Raw genomic sequence first — 24,757 nt, 5'->3', positions numbered from 1 at the left:
AGACACTCCCTGCATGATTGGTGCTCTAAATAGCGCCAGACATGCAGGACACGCTTTTGGTGCACGAACAGTTATCGAACATAACCTCGAACAGCCGAATATTTTGCAAATCGTTCGGGTTCGTCGAACAACTCGAACACCGCCCAAAACAGCTCGAATTTGAGATTGGCGAACAGTTCTAGTCGAACACCGCTCATCTCTAATAACTATTGGGCTGACAATAATACTGAACTCATGTGTTACCATCAAACCAATAGATATTAAAAGAGGCTGTAGATGCAATTAACATGCATATAAAGCAACTGTAACTGCACCATATCCATAGCTATCCGTGTGCACACAGATATATTTTACAAGAATTTTACTTTTTTATTGACACTTTTCCAACATGATTTTACCTCCTGTCACAGGAACATAAGTGATCACAAATTTGTTAACACGGATCTTCGGTGCTAGCCAGATGACTTTAGCAGAGTTCTCGGTAATATCGGAGAAAGAAAGTCCTTCTGGAGACCCCAGGGCTGCAGAAATATAAGAAGAGCTACTTAGCAATAATAGTTAAGCCTCCCTCGGGTGGCTTGGAATGTTCTAAAATATCCTGCGCACCACCTACATCTAATGACTAATAATTACATGACATATGGTACTGTGCTTTGCGTAATATTTGACAAAATTGGCATAATAATGTTTACTAGACTGGAGAGGCTGCATTGGCTTATGTCCCATACATATTTCATAAGATTTTACCATTTAAGACATCTTCATTTTGAGGCTGCGATAAATTTAGCAGCACTAAGCCGCAATTTAGATGTGATATTTATTCAGGTTTAAGACATCTTCAGAGTCATAGACAGCTTTATCTCTTAAAGAATATAGGTTGTCTCAGCGCCACGGGATACTGTACGGAAGAGTCAAAGTAAATCTAAAATTCTGCTCTGATTAATTTTGGATAATGACTATACCTCTGTTTTCTTGTCATAAAGAATAAATATCTTCTGCTTGGATACTGAGATACTGTCATTATCTTTGGCCACCAATTATGTTAAATATGTGCTAGCAAAGTAAGTGATACTGTATATCAATATTTGTATCACTGATAAGGAATACTTTACATAATCATATCGTTTTTTTTTTCACTCCAGTGCGATATCCAAATGTCTCTGGAATTTTCCTTTGTCCGTTATGTGTCCTGTTGTAAGAGGGTGAGCAGTGCTCAAGAAGACGTTATGGTAAGTGGGTTGTATTTGATAAAATGTGTTTTTTTGTTTGCATATGTTATTTGTATATAAAGGTGTATTTTGTCCTTGTGGCCGGTTTGTGTTCGGTTTCCAGGAGGTTTGGCCTTGGGGCCATTCTCAGGGAGTGCGGAGGGCTGTCCAATAAGGGAATCAGTGGAAGTCTGTAGGGATTTAGTTAGTACACACTGGGTAAGATAAAGTTGGAGGTTTGGGAATAGCCCACATATAGGGAGGGGTTAGATCAGACAAAAAGGGGAAGCACTTCCTTATCAGGGTTCTCAGTCTTAGAAAGTGATAGTGTTCTATTTCAAGTACAAGCTGCCATGGACACTAACAGTACTAAGCTTCCAAACAGCAGGAAGGAGCATCGTGAGTCTAGCGTAGATCACTGGACAGTCCGGGGCCTATGGTCCGGAAGAGGCATTGAAGTCCATGTCTCATTCTCTCCTAAAAGAAAGAGACCGGTCAGGGAAGAGCAAAAGGAAACAGTGACGGTCCTCAGGAAAGCTGGGTTGCCGGATGGCGAGTCCATAGTGCAAACAGAAGATGGGGACAGTTTGGGCAGACCAGAGGCAGGAACTTGAAGTGTACTGTTTTATGGGAACATCATCTTCAGGGGGCTCTGCTCCATATTGAATGGCACAGCCGCATGTACCTGATCTTTACAGTAAAACCGAACCTGTTGAACCAGACCCAAGGTCTCCTTGTGTGTGTTACTAATCCCGGTCCTGAGGACAAAGATGTGGCGGAGGTGTCCAGCTCTCAAATAAGTGAAGAGTGAGCACAACAACACAGCACACATGAGAAAACTATCTGTTTAAAAGAGGGGTTTCAGGGTGAAGAGAAGTCAGTTCCGGCCCACAGCGTAAACTCTATGCCCCCCTCCACTGTTTCCAGCCACTCAAAATGGACATCCCTGTAAGGCCTCATTCATACTTCACGTATGTTGTTTTCAATGCGGTTCGGGTTCGGGTTCAAGTTTGGGTACCGTTCTGGTATCTGAACCAAACTTTGAAATAAAGTTTGGATCACGTACCAGAACCTGAACTTCCAGGGGTCCACTCATTCCTATCCATGTGCTGTCCGTGTTTAACATTGCAAAGGATAGGAGAAGATTTGTCATTTATTTATTTACCCATTACCCACTGATGACACACGTACAGTTTTTTTTGTGGATTTGAAAAACACTAATGTCTGAGTGAAGCTTAAGGGCCATTAGATGATACAAAGGTCGTGGAGGACATAAATGTGGAGTAAAAAAAAGGAGTTAGGGTGGGTTGTTAACATGGGACACTTCAAGGTGAAGAAACACCCCATGGATACTGCATCAAAAGTCATTTGAAGATCCTGAAATTAATAAAAATTGACTTTTCTAAGCTACGCATATATCCACCCAGCTATGTGTTTACATAGGATTTTTAAAATTAGAGGATTCACTAAACATATAAAGAAAGCCCATTCGATTTCTAACCCATGACTAAATAATGCAATAAGAAGAAGAATTCCATCAGTGGTGAGTGCCACAGAATGTCTGTTTATCAGCTACACCATAAGTCGCACCAATAATTAAAGAGAAAAATTGGTGAGAATTTTTTTTTACTGTGTACAGATGTAAGGAGCAGATAAAGTATCAAAGTGCACCACCACATTGTAAGCCACATTTTAGGGTAGCATGCATGGTATGTTCTTTGCATAGCATTTATTATGCCATTTTCCCTTAGACTTTTGAATAAGACTTTGTTCTAAAGGGTAAAGTTTCTCCATGTGGAGAGTGACATGCCAGTGTAAGGAGACTTATAGGCCACGCAATGCTCCTCTGGGAAATTAAATATGAAAATTGCCTCTTCATAGAGGAAGAGGACAAGAACTCTAACTCCATCTATTAGAAGCAGCGATCCTAAAAGTCAATATCGACCTTTTAACAAGCCTTGCAATAAGACCCTGAAAACACAAGACTAACAGATTTTTTGTTTTGCAAGAAAATAGAAAAGGCAAAAAAATACTATGAAAAATATTTTCATATCATAACATTTAAAAAAAAATTTAAAATTAAAAAAAAAAAATGTGTGTATCACAAAAGTTGAAAAATATGGGATATTTCTGTATTAGCATTATTGTTATATTCATTTTATTTTTATTTTTTTAATTACTCTGCTCCATGAAGCTACTTTTCCACGGCTCCATGCTTTTCCTGCTGATGCAAAAACATTCCACGGGGGTTATTTAAGGAGTTAAAGATAAAGATGTGATTGCTTTATCATATATTATTATATAACAGCCACCCATAATATTCTCAATTTCATACAATGGATTTGAATCTGTGGAACGAGTTTTAGAACATAATGCCTTCAGATTTGACTGTTTTCATAGAATACTTTAGAAATAATTTGCATTTTTGCGAAATCTTCTAAATTTTGGACCAAATGTTACAGTTTATGGAAATCACAAAAGAAACCCTGACCATCTTTATCTGTTTAGTAGTTAGTATGCTGCATCCAAAACCCGCAGCCCCAACAGGAGCCTAAGCTAAAATATATTTGTTTATTATCTGTCCACAGCAATTTGTTCTCGGTTCCACTAGATATTTTTCAGCTTTCTTTAATCTGCCTTTTGATGAGTCTTTTCGCCAAAAAAAGAAGAGGACGGGTTTCTTTTCTTCTTTTTTTTTTTTAATCTGGATAAATAGCCCACACAAGAAAAGTCCATTAGTAATGGCCGACAAACCCAAACAAGCCACATTAAAAGGTTTGATGGAGAACTGCCAGTATTACAGAAGAGCAACGGGTAAAATTGATTTGGAAAGAAGTAGTCAACAGTGAAACATTCAAAAGATATTTGAAAGCCCCAAAATCTTTCAGGTTAGTGCCAGAAACAAACAAAAAAAAGAGTTAAAAAAAGAGACACAAATTCAATGAAATGAAAGACAATGACGCTCAACCGTTCCCAGTCTACGGAGGGAGGTGTAAATTGTTAATGTTCCACAGATAATAAATTTAGAAGAAATATCTTGTTATTTATTTTCTACTGACGCATCAAAGCCAGAAGACACCAGAATAAGGCACTCTCCATGTAATTTATTACAAAATGCCAAGTGTCTCAGTGGGAGTGTAAACTGGCATGTGTAGACGAAGAACTAAATTAACTGGAAAACTAAGGCATAGATCAGTTCTGCCTATTGCTAACTGTGTTGTCCTAAATGTCTGCATTCATCAATATCCCTATGGCTCAGACCAAATGCTTCCAAAGTTTTCAAGTGACTTTTGGAAATTAAATTAAAGAGGTCCTTTTACTGGACTTTTTTTTCTAGTTTATGCTGACTACTACCTTCTCCAATTGTTCCTTTTCCACTGATTCCACTTAGTTCCAAAGTTGTGCAGCAAAACACATGAGTAGCGTAGTCAGGTCCAGCAGCCAGAACTACACTGAGTACCTTCTCCAACTGCTGCTGTTCTACTGAACTGGACTAGTTTTTCTTATTTTTCTGTGCCCTTTAGTTCCCAAGTTATGCACTAGGGCACAGGAGTGCAGCAGAGCATCACCTGTAACAACTGGTCCAACAGTCCAGCTTTCTAGCACTGCTGCTCTCCTGTCCACTGGCGCTCCAAAAGTAGAAAGTGACACAGCGACTGTAGAGTTTTCAGCGAGTTCAAGTGAGACACTGATTGTTTCAGAAGAACACGCTGAGCCAGGCTATGGCCATGATCTTCTCTGTGAGCACTTGCTTTTTCCCCTTTTTGATGTGGCGGTGTTTTTATTGCCCAGAGTCACAGAGGAGAAGAAGCAGACCACACCCTTTCCATAATTGCATTTTACAAACCATGTACTTCTAAACTCCAGGGTTCTGTCTGATAAAAAGGCTCCCCGGGGCCATGAAAATCAAATGTTCAAACTGCAAATGTGGCACCCCAGGGGTCTGGTTTCCACAGTAACGGCAATGTTATGTCTGAGAGCAGGTGGGAGGTCTCTTGGTCAGGAATCCTATGCATGCCACACCTCCTGCCCAGTCCTGGGAGGGAAAGAACTTCCCCTAGATAAACCTGGGGCTGAGGCAAGGTTAGGGAGTTCAGAGGGAGAGTTCAGCCAGGAGGGCTGACAGGGAGCTGTGGCTCCGGCTGGGCCCAGCTCCTGGGCCATGCCAGAAGTAGAGACAGAGAAGAGAAGCAGCTATGGGAAGAAACAACAGGAGCTCTGTGGGAGCAGTGTTACAAGGAGTGAGGGGCTGGCAGCTGCAGAGCTCGCCCTGACTGAGAAGATTTCTTACCGGACCCGGAGTCCGAGGCTGTGGGGACTAACTCCTACCCAGCAGCAGAATCCGTCAGGCAGGGGATTTCAGGTCCTCTGGCCAAGAAACCCGAAGGCACGGTCACACGCATGGGACCAGCACCGCCGTCGTGGAGCGGAAGCTACTAGAAGGCCCCGAGTCACCGGCCATACGGGTGAGCATCACACGGTACACTCAGGGACGTGGGCTACTTATACCCGCCTCTAGCAAGGTAGCCAGAAGAGTACAGTTAGTTTGGGAGGCCTACAACTCCGCCTGGCCAGGGGAGATCCCATCTGCTCAAGGACTGACCAGGCCCCAATCGCTAGCCAGTACTCCGGGAGGGTCTATCGTTGTCACCAGTAAAGACCCTGAACTACCGTCTCCGAGTGGTTCCTGCTACCCCCATCATCCACGTCAGCTGCCCTGAGGCCATACCCCTCCCGTTGGGGGTGATACTATCACGCTGCACAATCCTACCACCGGCCTCAGCGGTCTGCCCTGCAGCGGCAGCTCCTTCACTGCATTCAACGGGTGGCGTAGTCGTACAACATCTACCGCTAATACAGCGCCACTTAGTCTGACTCCCTGGGCACGGACCGGGTCACCGCCACGAGACTACAACCCTCAACAGATCCGGCTCCGGGTAAGCTCCCGCATGCGCAACGCTGCGCGACACAGGCCCAGGGGTGCGTCACAATGATTTTTGGAAAGTTCCAGCAGACTTCTGCGGAAGACTGACCAACTTCTTTGAGAGTTGGGGAAATCTTCCCTTTTTCAGGAGTCTCTTGGTGAGTTGACAAGTATGCCAAAGAGAAACATGGTTGCAGACAATAATCCCAAAAAGTATAAATCAGACTTTCTGCTGTTTACAGAAGGTTGTCTGTAACAGTGAAGATGTTTCACCAAAAATCTGTGTGTGGTCCCAGACTAATAAATATTATGGGTTTTTTTAAATACAATTTAATTTGGAACAAAAAATGTTGAGATTTATTCATTTATTTATTTTTTAAGCAGTTCTAGACCAGGCCATTCACCCTGTTTCAGTTCCCCATTTTTCATATGATCACACAGGACCACTAAAACACATCAAAAACATTTTTATCAATTCTGTAACAAATATTGTTATAAATTGGATGCTTTTTTAATGGGGCAAGGGCTAGTAACAGCAATTTGGATTAGACTGTGGCATTTTTTATTTATTTACTTTTACCTATTATTTTTTTTATTATTTATAGATTTTATATTTATTTTACACGTTGTTCCCCCCATAATGTCATGAAAGACCTTTGAGGGAGGCATTTAAATATTGAAATATTTCTATTTTCATCTTATTTCCTCTGTAACTAGTGCTGGTATATTAACTCCAGTTACAGGGGAAATGTATTCTTCTTGCCGAATAGCTGTATTGTCTAGGTCTCCTACGCCCCAGGAGCTCCTGCTCCCTCCCCATACACAGAAATCATAAGACCACTGTAAGCGAAGGAAATGCCATCAGCGCTTCCTATTACTTTTCACTCTGTGCTTATTTAGTGCTGTGCATACTGTGCTGGAAAAGGCAGAGACAGTAATAAACCATCTCTGCCTTCCTCTCTAGGGTGACACAATGAGGACATGTAGCTGTGCTCTGTAAGTGGAGGAAATACCATCAGTGCTCCTATTACTTTTTACACTGTGCTTATTTAGTGCTGTGTATAAAGTGATAGAGAAGGCAGAGACTGTAATAAACCATCTCTGCCTTCCTCTCTGGGATAACACAATGAGGACATGTAGCTGCGCTACTATGTAGTGAAATGTCAGAACGTCACTGCAGAGTAGGAGCGGAGTGGGACTGCCCAGACGTTTAAAGTCTATGGGTGGTCCGCAAGTGGTCAAGCAACCTATAAGCCATTGAGCTGCATGAGTTTAGTGATGGAGGCTGTACAGAGTGCTAAAGGCAATATACAGCTACTTCTTCCATATTCTTAAAGAGGTGGAGCATAGCATTTTTTTTGTTAAAGGGGTTGTCCGGTACTTTTAAAAAAATGCCAGTGTGTTTTAATGATAAATACAACCTTCTTTCTAATTACCTTGTGCTGCTGAAACTGCCTGTGAGCGGCGCTATCGGTGGCATCCAGCATCGGTGGCAATTAGCATCCACCGCGTGCTTTCCCAGTGAATGATGACAGGGAGAGAGCGCGGTGGATGCCGGGTGTGACGCAGGGGAATAACCCCGCCCACAACCCGGCAGCCACCGGTGGAACGCGGAAGAGGGACCCCCGGCTGCAGCAGCAACCTTCTTTCTAATTACCTTGCGCTGCTGATACTGCCTGTGAGCGCCGCTATCACTGGCCGCTCACAGGCATCAAGTGACCCCCGGCTGCAGCCGGCGCTGACATCTGCTGACGTCACGACAAGTTGCTGCTGCAGCCGGGGGTCCCTCTTCCGCGTTCCACCGGTGGCTGTCGGGTTGTGGGCGGGGTTATTCCCCTGCATCACACCCGGCATCCACCGCGCTCTCTCCCTGTCATTATTCACTGGGAAAGCGCGCGGTGGATGCTGAATGCCACCGATGCTGAATGCCACCAATAGCGCCACTCACAGGCAGTATCAGCAGCGCAAGGTAATTAGAAAGAAGGTTGTATTTATCATTAATATTCACTGGCATTTTTTTAAAAGTACCGGACAACCCCTTTAATCCCATACAAACTGAAACAGAAAAAAATAATTCACATGTCTTTGTATATAATCAGCCATATTTGGAGGTATACCGTAAGTCTTTGAACACTATATCCAACGGGGAGGTAAGCTACATTCACAGAGGGATGATTTTCTCCAGAACTTTAGGCAACTGAATTTTGTTCCTTACTTCTGTATCCGATATTTTCCGAAGAAAGTGTTTTTTTCTACAAGCGCTTATTAGATGAATGGGACTAATACAGCTCAAATCAGCTACCTGTGATAATACGGCCAACACAACCAACGAGGTCTGATTGTAATATAAACCTTGGAGGAGCTGAAAATGACCTCATTGAGCAACCAGTCATAATTCCACAAAGCTATTTTTGCGTAAATATAAAATATAAGGCACGTTTTTTTTTGTTTGTTTTTTTTTCCAATTTCAAGCCTTATTAACAATTTGGGTTTTACTAATCTGCAATTTTAAACCTTTATTTAAAATAAAAAAAAGTCAAAGGAAAAAAATGTGATTAAAGAAAGAAGATAACATCAACGGCCCGGCACTAATAGGCAGAATGAGATAATCTTTTGTTTTCACAATTGCTGTTATTATGGCGAATTGCGAGGATAGAACCACCAGGCTGTACAGAGATGATTTTCAGTGCAGAGAGTAGAAATGACAGGAAATAAAAAGCAAGAAATAAAAAACAACATTTAATTATATGTGACTGGTATCCAGCTGCCGGAAAGTGATAGTTACACAGCCACCTGTGGAGGAAAATGGTATGTTACAAGCGTTTAAGACTCAAGAACAAAGCGACGAAGAGCTTGGGAAGATTTCCATAGAAGTGATGTCTGCTGCAAGAAATAAAGTGTCAATTTTCCTATGTATATACAAGTTGTGGGATATACATATATATTTGTAGCCAACCTACAAATAAATAATAGAAGAGAATATGAGCCATGCTAAGCCATGTATTTATAGGTTTAAAGTAGATAGGTTACACAGCATGCTTTCATCAATAAATCCCGAAGAATAAGAAAAAGTACAAAAAAATAAACAAAATTGCAAAAAAAGAGAAGGTGAGATATTAGCACCTAACTCATATGAGAGCATGCTTGGTACAGTATGAATCAGATGAGAATGTGGGCATTTATAAACTGTCAATCATTCATTGTCACGTTACCATGAATTATGTGAACAATGTGAATTGTCCAGATGTCTAAATTCTTGTTTTTCCCCTTGAGGAAGATATGAATAGTGTGCAAAAAAAACACATGTAGCACTTTGTAGCACTCGAGACTTTGACCTCCCTCATAGATTCAGTAGAAGTATACAAACAATGCTTCTGTGAAGATTACACAGATATAAGACAAGTAAAAATGTAATGAGGAATAATTTATTTTTGATAGGTTTTGTTCTAAAATTATGGCAAAAATGTAGACTATTGAAGGGTTAAATGATAGAGAAAAATAATTTAAAAAGTATATATACTGTATATATATATATATATATATATATATATATATATATATATATGTTTACTAGTGTTGAGCGAGTATGTTCTGTCCGAGTATACTCGGACGAGCTCCGAGTATTTACAGCTGCTCGGTGATATGGTTGAATCACTCCCGTGTGCATGATTTGCAACTGTTTGACAGTTTTATTACATGTGAGGAATGTGTAAGAAATAGACATTCCTCACATGTAATAAAGCTGTCAAACAGTCGCAAATCATGCACACGGTAGTGATTCAAACATAACACCGAGCAGCTGTAACTACTCGGTGCTCTCCCGAGCATACTCAGCGAAAGGGTTAACAGTAGTGTTGAGCCACCCCCGTAGTGTTCGAGTTCGGTTCGGTTCGTCGAACACCCGTGTGTTCGCCGAACTGTTCGTCGAACTGTTCGTCGAACACCTTCGGACACCGTTAAAACCAATGGCAGGCAAACAAAAACACATAGAAACACATAGAAAACATCTTCAAAGGTGTCCAAAAGCTGACAAACTGCTCAGAAGACATAACTAACACATGGAAAAGTGACAAGTACATATAGTCATGCGAAAATAAAAGAGGTGGAGGAGTAAAAGGAGGGGGAGACACAGATATAGGCATGTCATGCCCTTCTAAAATCCAAAAAGTGAGAAGCCAACACGGCCAGTCCGCTCCTGCCCGTGCCACCTCCGTGTCGCCGGGTTTGTGCCAGAGCCGCGGTGAACCCTGACGGCCAGCCCCCCTCTCCCAATACTGGTGCCTGTCCACTGGTGGGTCGAGCGAGCCCCCCTGTGGTGGAGGCAGCTCTAAGCTTTTTAATTTAAATTGTCTCTCTAATTTGAATGAATACACTTTAAATCCATTTACAAGGATCTATTGGAGGGCAAGTCTCATGCCAGCAGCTGCGGTAATTCCAGCTCCAGTAGCGTCCACTAAAGCTGCTGCAGTTAAAAAGCTTTTATAAGGATCGAGCTCGGCTGTCCACCGCAAGGCATCCTACTGCCAGTCCCAGCCCCTATGCCTTGGGGTGCCTCCTGATGCTCTTCACTAAGTATCCCATGGTCCCGAAGCATTTCCTTTGAAAAAATTAAGTGTCTAAACTACAGGTGGTGCAGCTTGCTTAACAGCCGGGATAATCCGCTGACTAGCAGACACTGCTACTAGGCACAAAGTATTTCCTGGGCTAGATGCAGTTAAAAATTTGTAATTAGATACTCTCGTTGGATGCTGAGAAAGCATTCCATAGAGTCTCCTGGCACGCCATATATGATTCTCTTAAAAAGCTTGGGGTAGGGGTCTAGGGGACCCTTTTATAGCCAAAATCACGGCCCTGTATCGCAATACGTCACCTAGGCTGAAGAATAATGGAACTGTAGCACCCTGAGGGCTCGGTTGCTACAGACGTATTGCACCTCACCCAGAGGTGTGATATCTCACTCTCAGGTAAGGATGGAGTGTGGATCAGGACCCGACACCTGCATGCATTACACCATATTGCCGTGGGGCAGGGCGACCAATATGCCCCTGAGATGGGCACGACAGTCCCTGTCCCTGGCTGGAGTGGGGGGAGGGAACACTGAGGAAGGGGAACCCTGTAGTGCAGGAGCAGGGAGGAAGCAGTTCCTGGGTGCATTGAGAAGGGAGTATAAAAGGTGGGCACCATCTTAGTTCAGTGCAGAGAAGTCTGAGCAGAAGTGGCAGGGAGCAGGGGCTCTGCATGAGCTCTGCTCCGGAGGCGGGCCTAGTAACAGAGGCCCAGGCCTGGAAGAGGGAGAAGGAAGGAAGAGGAGCGGAGAAGGATCCAGGAATGAGGAATGAAGGGATCCCAGGGGTGCGGACGGGCGAGTCGCCACCGCACGCCCGAATCCACCTGCGTGGAGGGGTCAGGCCAAAGGGGGAGACCGGTCCCCGAACTAGTGGAGGCAGGAAACGACCCTCAGCTAGAAACCGGAGGCTCTGACATTTTATGTGGCGCAGCCCCTCGCTACACCCGCTAGGAAGGCACCACATAGGGTCAGGGAAACTGGCGCCAAGTTTACCAAGAGGAGGCCCGAGGCAGCCGGACAGAAGTGTTGGTAAGAAAGGCCAGACAAAGGACACACAAAGGGGGTCCTGTGAAGCGCTCCAAAGTTATCTGGGAGTTGTCTGAGCCCCTCACCTGGTGAGCACAGTACGACGTGGGCAGCCGTTACCTGCAGACGTGGTCTGGATAATAAGAACTGTGAGTAAAGGCCCTGAACTGCATCACTGACTCCGTGTCGTTACTGCTGCTGCCCTGCACCATCACCCCCATCCTCCGCATACACTGCCCTGAGGCTATACTCCTCCCGTGGGGAGTTATGCTACGCTCTGCTGCACCCACAACACCAGCCTCAGTGGTCTGCCCTGTAGCGGCGGTTCACTCTGACCGCAATCCACGGGTGGCATAGTCGGACATTTAAACATCAAAACCACATAAATAGTTCCGCCACTGGTTTGACCGCCCTGAGCCACGGAACCGGGTCGCCGCCACGAAGACTACAACCACCAGCATCCACCAAAAAGGGTCCGGCTCCGGGTGTCCCAAGGCCCAGGGGGTGCGTCAGAACATTTTCATCACCTTTCACAATCACCAATGGGACAAGGCAGTGATGTCCTCGGTCCCCTCTCTTATACATCCTAGTGACGGAGCACCTGCTCTCATCAATTCGCCATAACCCCAATATTAGGTGGATTGAGGTGGGAGGCACCGAGTACAAGTGCTCTCTATTTGCTGATGATGTCCTAGTATATATCACTCAATCACATATATCCATCCATGCTGTTATGGCTGAAATAGATCACTTTGTTACATGGTAAAATTTTAAAATCAATGCAGCGAAGTCTGAGGCCCTCGATGTCTCCCTCCCCAAACCCATATAGGATTCCATCCAGTCCAACTTTCCCTTTGCCTGGCCCTCACAGGGTATCAAATACTTAGGAATTCCTATTCATAGAGACCTCTCCCATCTATGTTATCTTAATTTTGGGCCCTTTATTGAACAACTCCATACAGACCACGGTTGGCAAGTTAGAACTGTAAGATTCACTACGTGAACCACTGGTGTTTTGTGGAAAAGCACATGTACACTGCGTTCCAAATTATTATGCAAAAAGTGTTTAGGAGTGATAAGGGAAGAATTTGTTTGTTTGTCAGTTAAACTCATTGATGGTGATGTGTGTCAGGGCTCTTTATATCACTGTAAGCAATTGCAGACACCTGTGCTAATTAGTTTGGCAGGTGTGTCCAATGAAAGGCAAGACTACTTAAGAAGGCTCTCTCACATTATTAAGCAGCCTACATTTTCTGCCAAAATGGGAAAGAAAAAGGATGTGTCGGCTGCTGAGAAGCAACAAATTGTGGAGTGTTTAGGTCAAGGCATGACTACAATCAACATTGTGCGATGATCAGGATGAAGTGTCTTGGCAATCAAGAAGTATGTAGCTGATTCACAGTACACACGTGTGCGTGCTGATAAGGGCAAATTGAGGACTCTTTCCTACAGGCAATTACGTCAGGCTGAAAGAGCAGCGGCAAAAAAGCCTTGTCATAGCAGCAGACAAGTTTTTGAAGCTGCTTGTGCCTCCAACGTCCCCCGAACAACAAGATGCAGGGTCCTTCAGAGGTTTGCAGCTGTGCATGCGCCATCCTGTCGACCTCCTCTATCCACTTCACACAAGCAGAAACGGCTCCAGTGGGCCAAACATTACATGAAGACTGATTTCAAAACTGTTTTGTTCACGGATGAGTGCCGTGCAGCGCTCGATGGTCCAGATGGATGGAGTGGAGGATGGCTGGTTGATGGACACCCCACGCAAACACGGCTACAGCGCCAACAAGGAGGAGGTGGAGTAATGTTTTGGGCTGGAATCATGGGGAGAGAGATTGTCAGCCCCTTTAGGATCCCTGAAGGCGCTAAAGATGAACTCCATAATGTTTGTGGATTTTCTCAAACAACACTTCCTGCCATGGTTCAAGAAGAAGAACCGTGTATTTCACAGCAAGATCATTTTTCTGCATGATAATGCACCATCTCATGCTGCACATAAAACATCTGCATCTCTGGCTGATATGGGCATAAAAGGGGACAAACTTATGGTGTGACCCCCATGCTCCCCTGACCTCTACCCCATTCAGAACCTTTGGAGCATCATTAAAAGGAGTGTCTATGATGGCGGGAGGCAGTTCACATCTAAGCAACAGCTCTGGGAGGGTATTCTGTCCTCATGCAAAACAATTGAAGCAGAAACCATCCAAAACCTGACAAATTCAATGGACGAGAGAGTTCAGAAGCTCCTTTCGAACAAGGGGTCCTATGTAAAAATGTAACATCACCTAGAATAAAGTTTTGAGTTGAAAACTGTTTGATTTCAGTTTCTAACAACCTGCTAATGCTTATAATTTCAAAAATGACCATTTTTTTGGTCTTTATTAAAATGAAAAGGTTGATCGAAAAGTTTGGGGGATCTAAGAGTGTGGCAACCCAGTAGTCATGATTACTTCGAATTCTGACAATATGAGGGTCATGCTGCAGGTAGTGCAGCAAGAAGGCAGTTATGTGCCTTGCGCATCTCGGAGCCCCAAAATTATTTTCCGGGCTAGATGCAGCTAAAAATTATTTTTAATTTTAAATCTGGTGAAGCTTTAGTATAGATGGCCTAATAGGATCAGTGCTGCACACTGCTACAAAGCCCAAATTATTTTCCAGTCAAGATACAGATAAACATGATTAGTAATTTGAAAGCTTAAAACGGTTGGTAGGGTGATTTTAACCAATCATCAAGCTTTTACTCTCCCCAGGATGACACAGGGGTAGAAAAGTCGTTTCGGATCCATGATTTGTTCATCTTTATGAACGTGAGTCTGTCTACATTATCAGTGGAGAGCCGCGTGCGCTTATCTGTCAGCACACCACCAGCAGCGCTGAACACACGTTCAGACAGAACGCTGGCTGCGGGGCATGACAAGATCTCCAAGGCGTAAGTGGCTAGCTCCGGCCATTTATCCAGATTGGAAGCCCAAAAAGAGCAAGGGTCCAGTGACACAGTCGTGGCTTCAATGTTTACTTGGAGATACTCCTGTACCATCGTCTCTAGGCGTTGACTATGTGTCAGACTTCTTGTCTCCTGTGGCCTTGCAAAGGATGGGCTAAAAAAGTGGTGAAATGATTCCGCAAAATTGATGTTACCAGCAGATACTGTGGTTCTGTTACGGTTTGAGTGCTGAACACTTGACGGTCCCACGGTTGGCAAGTTGGAACTGTGAGATTCACTACGTGCACCACTGGTATTTTGTGGAAAAGCACATGTAAGATTCTGCAACAGTCTCTGCTGATACTCCTGCATGCGTGCATCCCTTTCTATGGCAGGAATAATTTCTGCAAATTTACTTTTGTACCGGGGATCTAACAGTGTGGCAACCCAGTAGTCAGGATTATTTCTAATTCTCACAATTCGAGGGTCATGTTGCAGGTAGTGCAGCAAGAAGGCACTCATGTGTGTTGCGCATCCAGGAGCACCAAGTCCCTGTTGTGTTGGTGGCGAGGTAACAATCATGCTTCCTTCCTCTGTCCTCTCCCCCCAACCTCGCACAACAGAAATGTGATCAAGGTCTCCCTCATCTGATGAGTCTTCCATCAGTTCGTCCTCCACTTCTTCCTGGGCTCCTGCACCTTCCTCACTAGTTTGGCTGCTACCATGCGCCCTGGTAAAACCATCTCCCCCACCCTCACATGCCTGCCGCCTTGGTGCTGCCGACCGTCTGGACCTTGCAGATGTTAGCCCTTCCGCATACAACTCCTCCTCCTCTACTTCCTCCACCTCCTCTTGTGCCACCACCTGACTCTGAATTCTGTTTAACATGTGCTCCAGCATGTAAATCACCGGAATAGTCATGCTTATAATGGCATCGTCAGCACTAAACATCTTCGTCGCCATTTCAAAACTGTGCAGAAGGGTGCATAGGTCCCTGATCTGAGACCACTCCTCCAGCGTGATTTGCCCCACCTCTGAATCTCGTTGGCCCAGGCTATACGTCAGAACGTATTGCACCAGGGCTTGTCGGTGCTGCCACAGTCGCTGCAACATGTGCAGAGTTGAATTCCACCGGGTAGGCACATCGCATTTTAGCCGGTGAAGTGGCAGGCCCAACGACTTCTGTAGAGATGTAAGTCGCTGAGCTGCGGGATGCGAACGGCGGAAGTGAGCACACAGCGACCGTGCCCTCTGCAGAAGGCCATCTAGTCTGGGATAGTGGGCTAAAAATTGCTGGACAACCAGGTTCAACACGTGAGCCATACAAGGCACGTGTGTGACATTGCCCCGGCGAAGGGCCGCACCCAGGTTTGCAGCATTGTCGCACACGGCCTTCCCTGGTTTCAGGTCCAGTGGAGACAACCATTCATGAAATTGGTTCTCCAGAGCTGACCACAACTCCGCAGCTGTGTGACTCACATTTCCCAGACATTTCAATGTAAAAACCGCCTGATGACGTTGAGCCCTACTGCCAGCATAGTAAGGAGGTGTGCAGGATCCCTTCTGCGCAGTTAGAAAGCTTGTGGCATGACCAGACAGGCTTTGGGTGCAGGTGGAAGACCGAGAGGAGGTTGAGGAGGCAGAAGCAGTGGAGGAACTTTGACATAAAGAGGATTGACGCACAACTCGTGGGGACGGCAAGACTTGGACAGCAGCCCCTTGTCCTGCTGTCACCATAGTTACCCAGTGCCCAGTCAGCGACATGTAACGCCCCTGTCCATGCCTACTCGTCCAAGTGTCTGTGGTGAAATGCACCCTGTCACACACAGAGTTTCTCAAAGAAGCGGTGATGTTATGTGCGACATGCTGGTGGAGCGCAGGCACACCTTTCTTTGAGAAGTAGTCCCGACTGGGCATCTGGTACTGGGGCACTGCGACGGACATAAGGTCTCGAAAATCCTCTGTGTCCACCAGGCGGAAAGGCAGCATTTCTGTAGCCAAGAGCTTGCAGATGGTGAAATTCAACCTCTTAGCTTTCTCATGGCTAGGAGGAAATGGTCTTTTACTTGTCCACATCTGAGAGACCGAGGGCTGGCTATTGTGCTTAGACGGGGTTGATAAGGGTGTCCCCGGCAAACTGCCGGTCTGTGAGGAAGATGCAGGCGGACATGTTAGGTTGCCTTGATCCAAAGGTGGTGCTATCGATGTCGGACAGCGCTCAACACCAGCTGGTGTTACCACCTCCAAAGAAAATGATGACCTGCCAATCACGCTGGCTGTTGCGGGTAAAGAGGTGGCAGGTCTGCGCCCCAAAACAGGTGTGACTGCTGTCCCCCCAGTCACAGAGGATGAAGAGGCCGCGGATGCACAAGATATTGCAGACGGTGGTTGGCCCGGCCGGCTAGGCCGCATTGTAGCACACTGAGCTTCCCACTGCAACTTATGCTTCATGTCCATGTGCCGGTTCATGCATGAAGTACTCAAACTATGTATTTTTTGGCCTCTACTTAGCTTTTGCTGACAAATGTTACAGATAACACGAGTTGGGTCATCTTTATCGATCTGAAAAAATGCCCAGGCTATGCAAGGCTTAGCACCCATGCGACCTGAAGAGCCACCACGACTTGTGGTGAGAGGCAGAGTTGTGTTTGAGGATGCAGTTGTTGACGTGCTTCCAGTACTACGTCTCTGTCCAGGAAGGCGCAACCTGACCTCGTCGTCACTAGCATCTTCCTCCACCTCCTCTGCTGACCTCATCTCTTGGCTGACTGTGGGTTGACAGTAAGTGGGATCTCCGACCTCATCATCATCACCCTGTGCGTTATCACACCCGTCGTCCTCAGAGCCAACCTGTTCCTGCCCTGACAAAAAACTAAAGTTGTCGCTCCAATCAGGTATTTGAGTCTTATCATCGTCTTCCTCATTGTCTCCACCAACAGGAGTTACAGTTTGGGAATGAGGGTCTACATTATGGTCAGAACCTTCTGCGTCTGGTCCTGGATCCGACTCATAAAGATTCTGGGCATCAGTGCAGATCATTTCCTCGTCTGGATTCACAGAAGCGCTGGAGTCGACCTCTGATTCCCAGGCTATAGTATGAGTAAACAGCTCTGCAGACTCAACCATCTGTTCTACCTCATACTCAGACGGGCAGCTGGAGATTTGGGAGCTGTGAGGAAGCAAGTGCGATTTGGGTGACACCTTTGAGGACTGGAGTATTTGTGATGTTGAAGTTGATGGGGAGGAGAGCCCACTTAAAGGAGCACTTGATATCCGTTGAAGCACCTGCTGTTTTTGTGCCTCATCTGGAATTTGTAGCGATTGGTGTGGCCGTAAGAAAGGGATCTTATCACATTGTCCGCTAAAAGAAGTAGACATTTTAGTTTGGCTGGAAGATGGTCTTTCTTCTGCAGATGTTACTGTTGCTTTAACACCTACCCCACGGACACAACCTTTTTTCCCCTTCCCAACACGCCTATTCCCCTTTCCACCAGCAGCAGGCCTTTTTCCACTCATTTTGGTGGTTAACTAATTCACAACTCTGGAGTTGTTTGCACAAAAAAACAATGGATGGTAACCGAGCAGAGCTGAGTGGCCAAACTGTGGTATTAGGCCAAAACTATTGGCTGGGTTAGATGCAGAAAAAAATTATTTTGAATTTGCAACCTGATGGAGGTCAGTATAGATGGATTAATAGAACAAGACCCACACACAGCTAGAAGCCCAATATTTTTTCAGAGGTAGATGCAGGAAAAAAATATATTCAGTTTGCAACCTGATGGAGGTCAGTATAGATGGACTAATACAACAAGTCCCACACACAGCTAGAAGCCCAAATATTTTTTCAGAGGTACTGTAGATGCAGATAAAAATTAGTTTTAATTTGCAACCTGATGGAGGTCAGTATAGATGGACTAATAGAATGATGCTATGCCCAAAAGATTTTACTTCACTAGGTGCAGTAAAAAAATTGGTATTCTATACACAGGTGGTATATCTTGCAACACAGATAGGCTACTCCACTGACTAACACACTCTGCAATAGGCCAAAAAGGATTAGCTTTGCTAGATTCAGCCAAATGCTGTGAAAAAAACTTGCACAGCACTGGCACAGACCTGCCTGGCAAAAACTGATAGGAACTGATATAACCTAGTCCTGAAAAGGACTCCAATTACAATTAGTCTTTACTCCCACAATCTATCTATTTAAGAGCACAGACCTCCCTGATAAAAGTCGTAGGAAATGCTGTAACCTAGTCCTTAAAAGGACTGCAATCACAACTATTCCCTACTCCCAAGCTATCTGTATATTTGTGCGAAAATTGGCTTGAAATTAACAAGGTATAGCGCACACAGCAACAGCGGTGCCGTCTAACACGCAGCTGCAGCAGTGAGAAAATGGTGGCGACGGGGAAAATGGCTTGGTCTTATAGGGCAAGGACATGTGACATACACTGCCAATGACACATGCCCTTGCTTGTGTGAAAAAAAGCACTTCGCTCCGTGTGTGCGCTGCTGATAGGCTGACAGACTGCACCTCCCCACTGCAAATGCGGGAAAGAGAAAAAAAAATGGAGATCTTCATTATTCCTGCAGAGATCCATCCCCTGCCCCTCCCCCCGCCCCGCTGTACACTCAAACTGCGTATTAACATTAATTTTCATCATTACTGAGAAAAAATCCAGTTATGATTTTGGTGCACGAACAGTTATCGAACATAACCTCGAACAGTCAAATTTTTCTCAAATTGTTCGTGTTCGCCGAACGGCTCGAACACCGGCCAAAACAGCTCGAATTTGAGATTGGCGAACAGTTCGAGTAGAACAACGCTCATCTCTAGTTAACAGAACATACTCGCTCATCACTAATGTTTACATATTATATTTTATATATGTATAAATAACACATTATATATATGTATATTATATGTTATAAATATATATACAGTGGGTACGGAAAGTATTCAGACCCCTTTAAATTTTTCACTCTTTGTTTCATTGCAGCCATTTGGTAAATTCTAAAAAGTTCATTTTTTTCTCATTAAAGTACACTCTGCACCCCATGTTGACTGAAAAAAAAACAGAAATGTAGAAATTTTTGCAAATTTATTAAAAAAGAAAAACTGAAATATCACATGGTCATAAGTATTCAGGCCCTTTGCTCAGACACTCATATTTAAGTCACATGCTTTCCATTTCCTTGTCATCCTCCTTGAGATGGTTCTACTCCTTCATTGGAGTCCAGCTGTGTTTAATTAAACTGATAGGACTTGATTTGGAAAGGCACACACCTGTCTATATAAGACCTCACAGCTCACAGTGCATGTCAGACCAAATGAGAATCATGAGTTCAAAGGAACTGCCCAAGGAGCTCAGAGACAGAATTGTGGCAAGGCACAGACAAGGTTACAAAAGAATTTCTGCATTACTCAAGCTTGCTAAGAGCACAGTGGCCTCCATAATCCTTAAATGGAAGAAGTTTGGGACCACCAGAAGTCTTCCTAGACCTGGCCGTCCAGCCAGACTGAGCAATCGTGGGAGAAGAGCCTTGGTGAGAGAGGTAAAGAAGAACCCCAAGATCACTGTGGCTGAGCTCCAGAGATGCAGTATGGAGATGGGAGAAAGTTCCACAAAGTCAGCTATCACTGCAGCCCTCCACCAGTCAGGCTTTTATGGCAGAGTGGCCCGACGAAAGCCTCTTCTCAGTGCAAGACATATAAAAGCCTGCATAGAGTTTGCTCAAAAACACATGAAGGACTCCCAGACTATGAGAAATAAGATTCTATGGTCTGATGAGACAAAGATAGAACTTTTTGGTGATAATTCTAAGTGGTATGTGTGGAGAATACCAGGCACTGCTCATCACCTGCCCAATACAATCCTAACAGTGAAACATGGTGGTGGCAGCATCATGCTATGGGGGTGTTTTTCTTCTGCAGGGAAAGGATGACTGGTTGCAATTGAAGGAAACATGAATGCGGCCAAGTACAGAGTGCTCTGGACCTCAGACTTGGACAAAGGTTCACCTTCCAACAAGACAATGACCCTAAGCACTAAGCTAAAATAACAAAGGAGTGGCTTCAGAACAACTCTGTGACCATTCTTGACTGGCCCAGCCAGAGCCCTGACCTAAACCCAATTGAGCATATCTGGAGAGACCTGAAAATGTCTGTCCACCAACGCTCACCATCCAACCTGACGGAACTGGAGAGGATCTGCAAGGAAGAATGGCAGAGGATCCCCAAATCCAGGTGTGAAAAACTTGCTGAATTATTCCCAAGACGACTCATGGCTGTACTAGCTCAAAAGGGTGCTTCTACTCAATACTGAGCAAAGGGTCTGAATACTTATGACCATGTGATATTTCAGTTTTTCTTTTTTACTAAATTTGCAAAAATTTCTACATTTCTGTTTTTTTTTTCAGTCAAGATGGGGTGCAGAGTGTACTTTATTGAGAAAAAAATGAACTTTTTAGAATTTACCAAATGGCTGCAATGAAACAAAGAGTGAGAAATTTAAAGGGGTCTGAATACTTTCCGTACCCACTGTATGTACAGTGAAGGAAATAATTATTTGATCCCTTGCTGTTTTTGTAAGTTTGCCCACTGACAAAGACATGAACAGTCTATAATTTTAAGGGTAAGTTAATTTTAACATTGAGAGATAAAATATCCCCCCCAAAAAATCAAGAAAATCATATTGTATAAATTAGATAAATTTATTTGCATTTTGCAGTGAGGTATTAAGTATTTGATCCCTTACAAACCATTATGAGTTCTGGTTCCTACAGACCAGTTAGACACTCATAATCAACTCATTACCTGCATTAAAGACAGCTGTCTTACATAGTCACCTGTATAAAAGACTCCTGTCCACAGACTCAATTAATCAGTCAGACTCTAACCTCTACAACATGGGCAAGACCAAAGAGCTTTCTAAGGATGTCAGGGACAAGATCATAGAAAAGAAGAAAGTACAAAGGGGCGCAAATGGGTGAAACCTGGATGTGAAGGGGTCAAAAGAAACTGGTGGGGCTCACCTTACTAGGTTGTGCACCCCTGCACAACCTCGGACAAGACAAGAGGGAGATGCTGACACAGCTCGCACGCTGCAGGAGGGCTGTAGACCGGCAGTCACGAGTCCCAGAGTCAAAACAGGTCCTGGAGCGATCGCATGCCGCTGGCAGCTCACACACCACTGGAGGGTTGGATTCCAGCGGTCATGTGACCAAGCATCAGCAAGGTCCTGGAGAGACAAGGGGTAAAGGCAAGGTCCTAGAAAATCTCCAAGCAATAGGCAGCTCCACCGCAACCCTCAAAGAGGGAAGTAGGCAACAAGGAAAAAGAAAAAGAAAATACGGTTTGGAAGGAGCGCCAAATAGCTAGGATGAGGCAAATAAGTGGGATTAAAATTTTTTATTTGTTAATCACAACGCGTTCCGGCGGAAAAAATGCCTTTATCAGGTTGCAAGATCATAGACCTGCACAAAGCTTTAATGGGCTACAAAACCATAAGTAAGACCCTGGGTGAGAAGGAGACAACTGTTGGTGCAATAGTAAGAAAATGGAATAAATACAAAATGACTGTCAATCGACATCGATCTGGGGCACGATGCAAAATCTCACCACGTGGGGTATCATTGATCATGAGGAAGGTGAGAGATCAGCAAAAAACTACACGGAGGTACTTGTTAATGATCTCCAGGCAGCTGGGACCACAGTCATCAAGAAAACCATTGGTTTAAAATCCTGCGGAGACCGCAAGGTCCCCCTGCTCAAGAAGGCACATGTGCAGGCCCATCTGAAGTTTACCAATGAAGAAGAAGGATGAGTACAACCCTAAGAACATCGTCCCAACCGTGAAGCATGGTGGGGGAAACATTATACTTTGGGGGTGCTTTTCTGCAAAGGGAACATGATGACTGTACCATACTGAAGGGAAGATGGATGGGGTCATGTATTGCGAAATTTTGGCCAACATCCTCCTTCCCTCGGTAAGAGCATTGAAAATGGGTCGTGGCTGAGTCTTCCAGCAAGACAATGACCCAAAACATACAGCCAAGGCAACAAAGATGTGGCTCAAAAAGAAGCACAGTAAGGTCATGGAGTGGCCTAGCCAGTCTCCAGACCTTAATCCAATAGAAAACTTATGGAGGGAGTTGAAGCTCCGAGTTGCCAAGCGACAGCCTCAAAATCTTAATGATTTAGAAATGATCTGCAAAGAGGAGTGGACCAAAATTCCTCCTGACATGTGCACAACCCTCATCATCAACTACAAAAATACCTCTGACTGCTGTGCTTGTCAACAAGGGTTTTTCCACCAAGTATTAAGTGTTGTTTGCCAGTGGGATCAAATACTTATTTCTCACTGCAAAATGCAAAAAAAATATCTAATTTATGCAATGTGATTTTGTTGACTTTTTTTGGATATTCTATCTCTCAATGTTAAAATTAACCTACCCTTAAAATTATAGACTGTTCATGTCTTTGTCAGTGGGCAAACTTACAAAAACAGCAGGGGATCAAATAATTATTTCCTTCACTGTATAAATAATATATACATATATTTCTAATATAATACTGTATATGTATATACATACATATGTATGTATATAAATATATTTGTACTTTTTTATTTTTTTAATATTATATTACCCTTTGATATTATACATTCTTGTCACTATTTTAGATAAAAAAAAATATAAAAATAAATTGCTTCTCATCACATTTTTATTTATTAAAGAATTGTTTCATCATAGACACCTGCTCTAAAATGAGAGATTACTCCCAAGCCCCAGCAAACAACTAGATTTGGCTCTGCTCTGCCTGATCACAAATGACTATGATGGCTAATTTTTGGACCATTTTTTTTAATTTTAACAAGAAGAAAACTTTGTCAATGCACTGTTATGAAATGGGCTCTTGGTTAATATCAGTTTACCATTTGTTTCTTTGGTGAGGTCACTTTGTCAATAATAAGGCTGTGGTTATGTTAAACAGATTGAAAGGGTTTGATACAAGACTAGGAGACCTCAGAGGGTTATGCACATAATTTGTGGGCAATTGTTGTGTCTGCAATGCATGGTGAATTTTTTAAGTGCAAATTGAAATTTTTGGTAAAAGTTTGCCTTCCCTGACAAATTTGAATTTCAAAATAATCTTTATTCCAGTGCCAATCACCACTGGCAAAGAAATCAAAGTTAGAAAAGATAAAACAGCACCATGGCGATCAGTGATTGCCCAGTTGAGGAGTCAGAAGTTAAAAGAACATGTTATTATCATCAACAATTTGTTACTTTGTTCACCATAATATCCCAATAATTATGTCATAAATTATAAATTATAAGCTTGTATAATGGGTACCCATTTTAAATGTATATTTGAATGTGTATCCACATCTATGGGTTCCCCTTTGAGCGTTCATTTGGCTTTTCTTAGTATATAATTTTGTCAAAGCCACACATATATAATTTACTATCCAGTTAAAAAATTACAAATTAGTAACTTAGTATTTTGACCACAAGGTCCTTGTTCCCCAGGTTGGCCCGTAACTCTTCAGAATTTTCTTTGCCATTGCTGCCACTTTTTTCTTAATTGAAAATTTATGGGCTGAACACAATTCAATTATCTTCACATTCCTGGTTAAGAATACCATTAGCATCTTTAGTTGCTAAGTTAGAAGAACCGTAAGGCTTTTTAAGATCCTAAGAACAATGAGCCTTTATGTTGACAAGAGCCACCAGTAAGACTTGAGGGCTTGCTTTATTAGAAAGTAATAGCAATGCCGTCACATTAAGCTTTCTCTCATCGTGTTATGAATGACTAAACGTGATACTTAAGTAACATTTAGAAAAATAAATAGTTTGGACCCAATTGAACCTACCTTTAATGCAATAGTACCATGGAATCCCACTAAAAGTCTTCATTTAGCTGTATTTATGACTGTTTAATGAGTTTATATTGCAACCTCTGTTTTAGTATGGCACTGTCGAATGTGTTTGGTATGTGTCTCGCAACAGGCACTGCTGCCCATGAAAGACTGGTCATAGCGCTGAAGGATCGGTGTTGTGTATTGATAAGTACAACGACAATACGACATATAGAAGAGGATAGC

The 24,757-nt window shown here is 43.7% G+C and overlaps 1 protein-coding gene across 4 annotated transcripts in view; it reads right to left on the bottom strand.

The window, feature by feature from the left end:
- Nucleotides 1–24,757, bottom strand: part of TNC (tenascin C) — a 177,227-nt gene that overhangs the window by 55,969 nt on the left and 96,501 nt on the right. For all 4 annotated transcript variants that reach the window (XM_073639722.1, XM_073639721.1, XM_073639723.1 and 1 more), the window contains one exon: nucleotides 399–521. In XM_073639722.1, the coding sequence (XP_073495823.1) occupies nucleotides 399–521 (123 nt within the window). The remainder of the gene's footprint in view (nucleotides 1–398; nucleotides 522–24,757) is intronic.

The sequence above is a fragment of the Phyllobates terribilis genome, unplaced genomic scaffold, assembly GCF_046119375.1.
Source record: "Phyllobates terribilis strain yellow unplaced genomic scaffold, ASM4611937v1 Scaffold_7__3_contigs__length_470593459, whole genome shotgun sequence".
In the NCBI taxonomy this organism is placed as follows: Eukaryota; Metazoa; Chordata; class Amphibia; order Anura; family Dendrobatidae; genus Phyllobates; species Phyllobates terribilis.
Note: the sequence above shows the minus strand (reverse complement) of the source record. Positions and strands in the feature narration are given on the sequence as shown.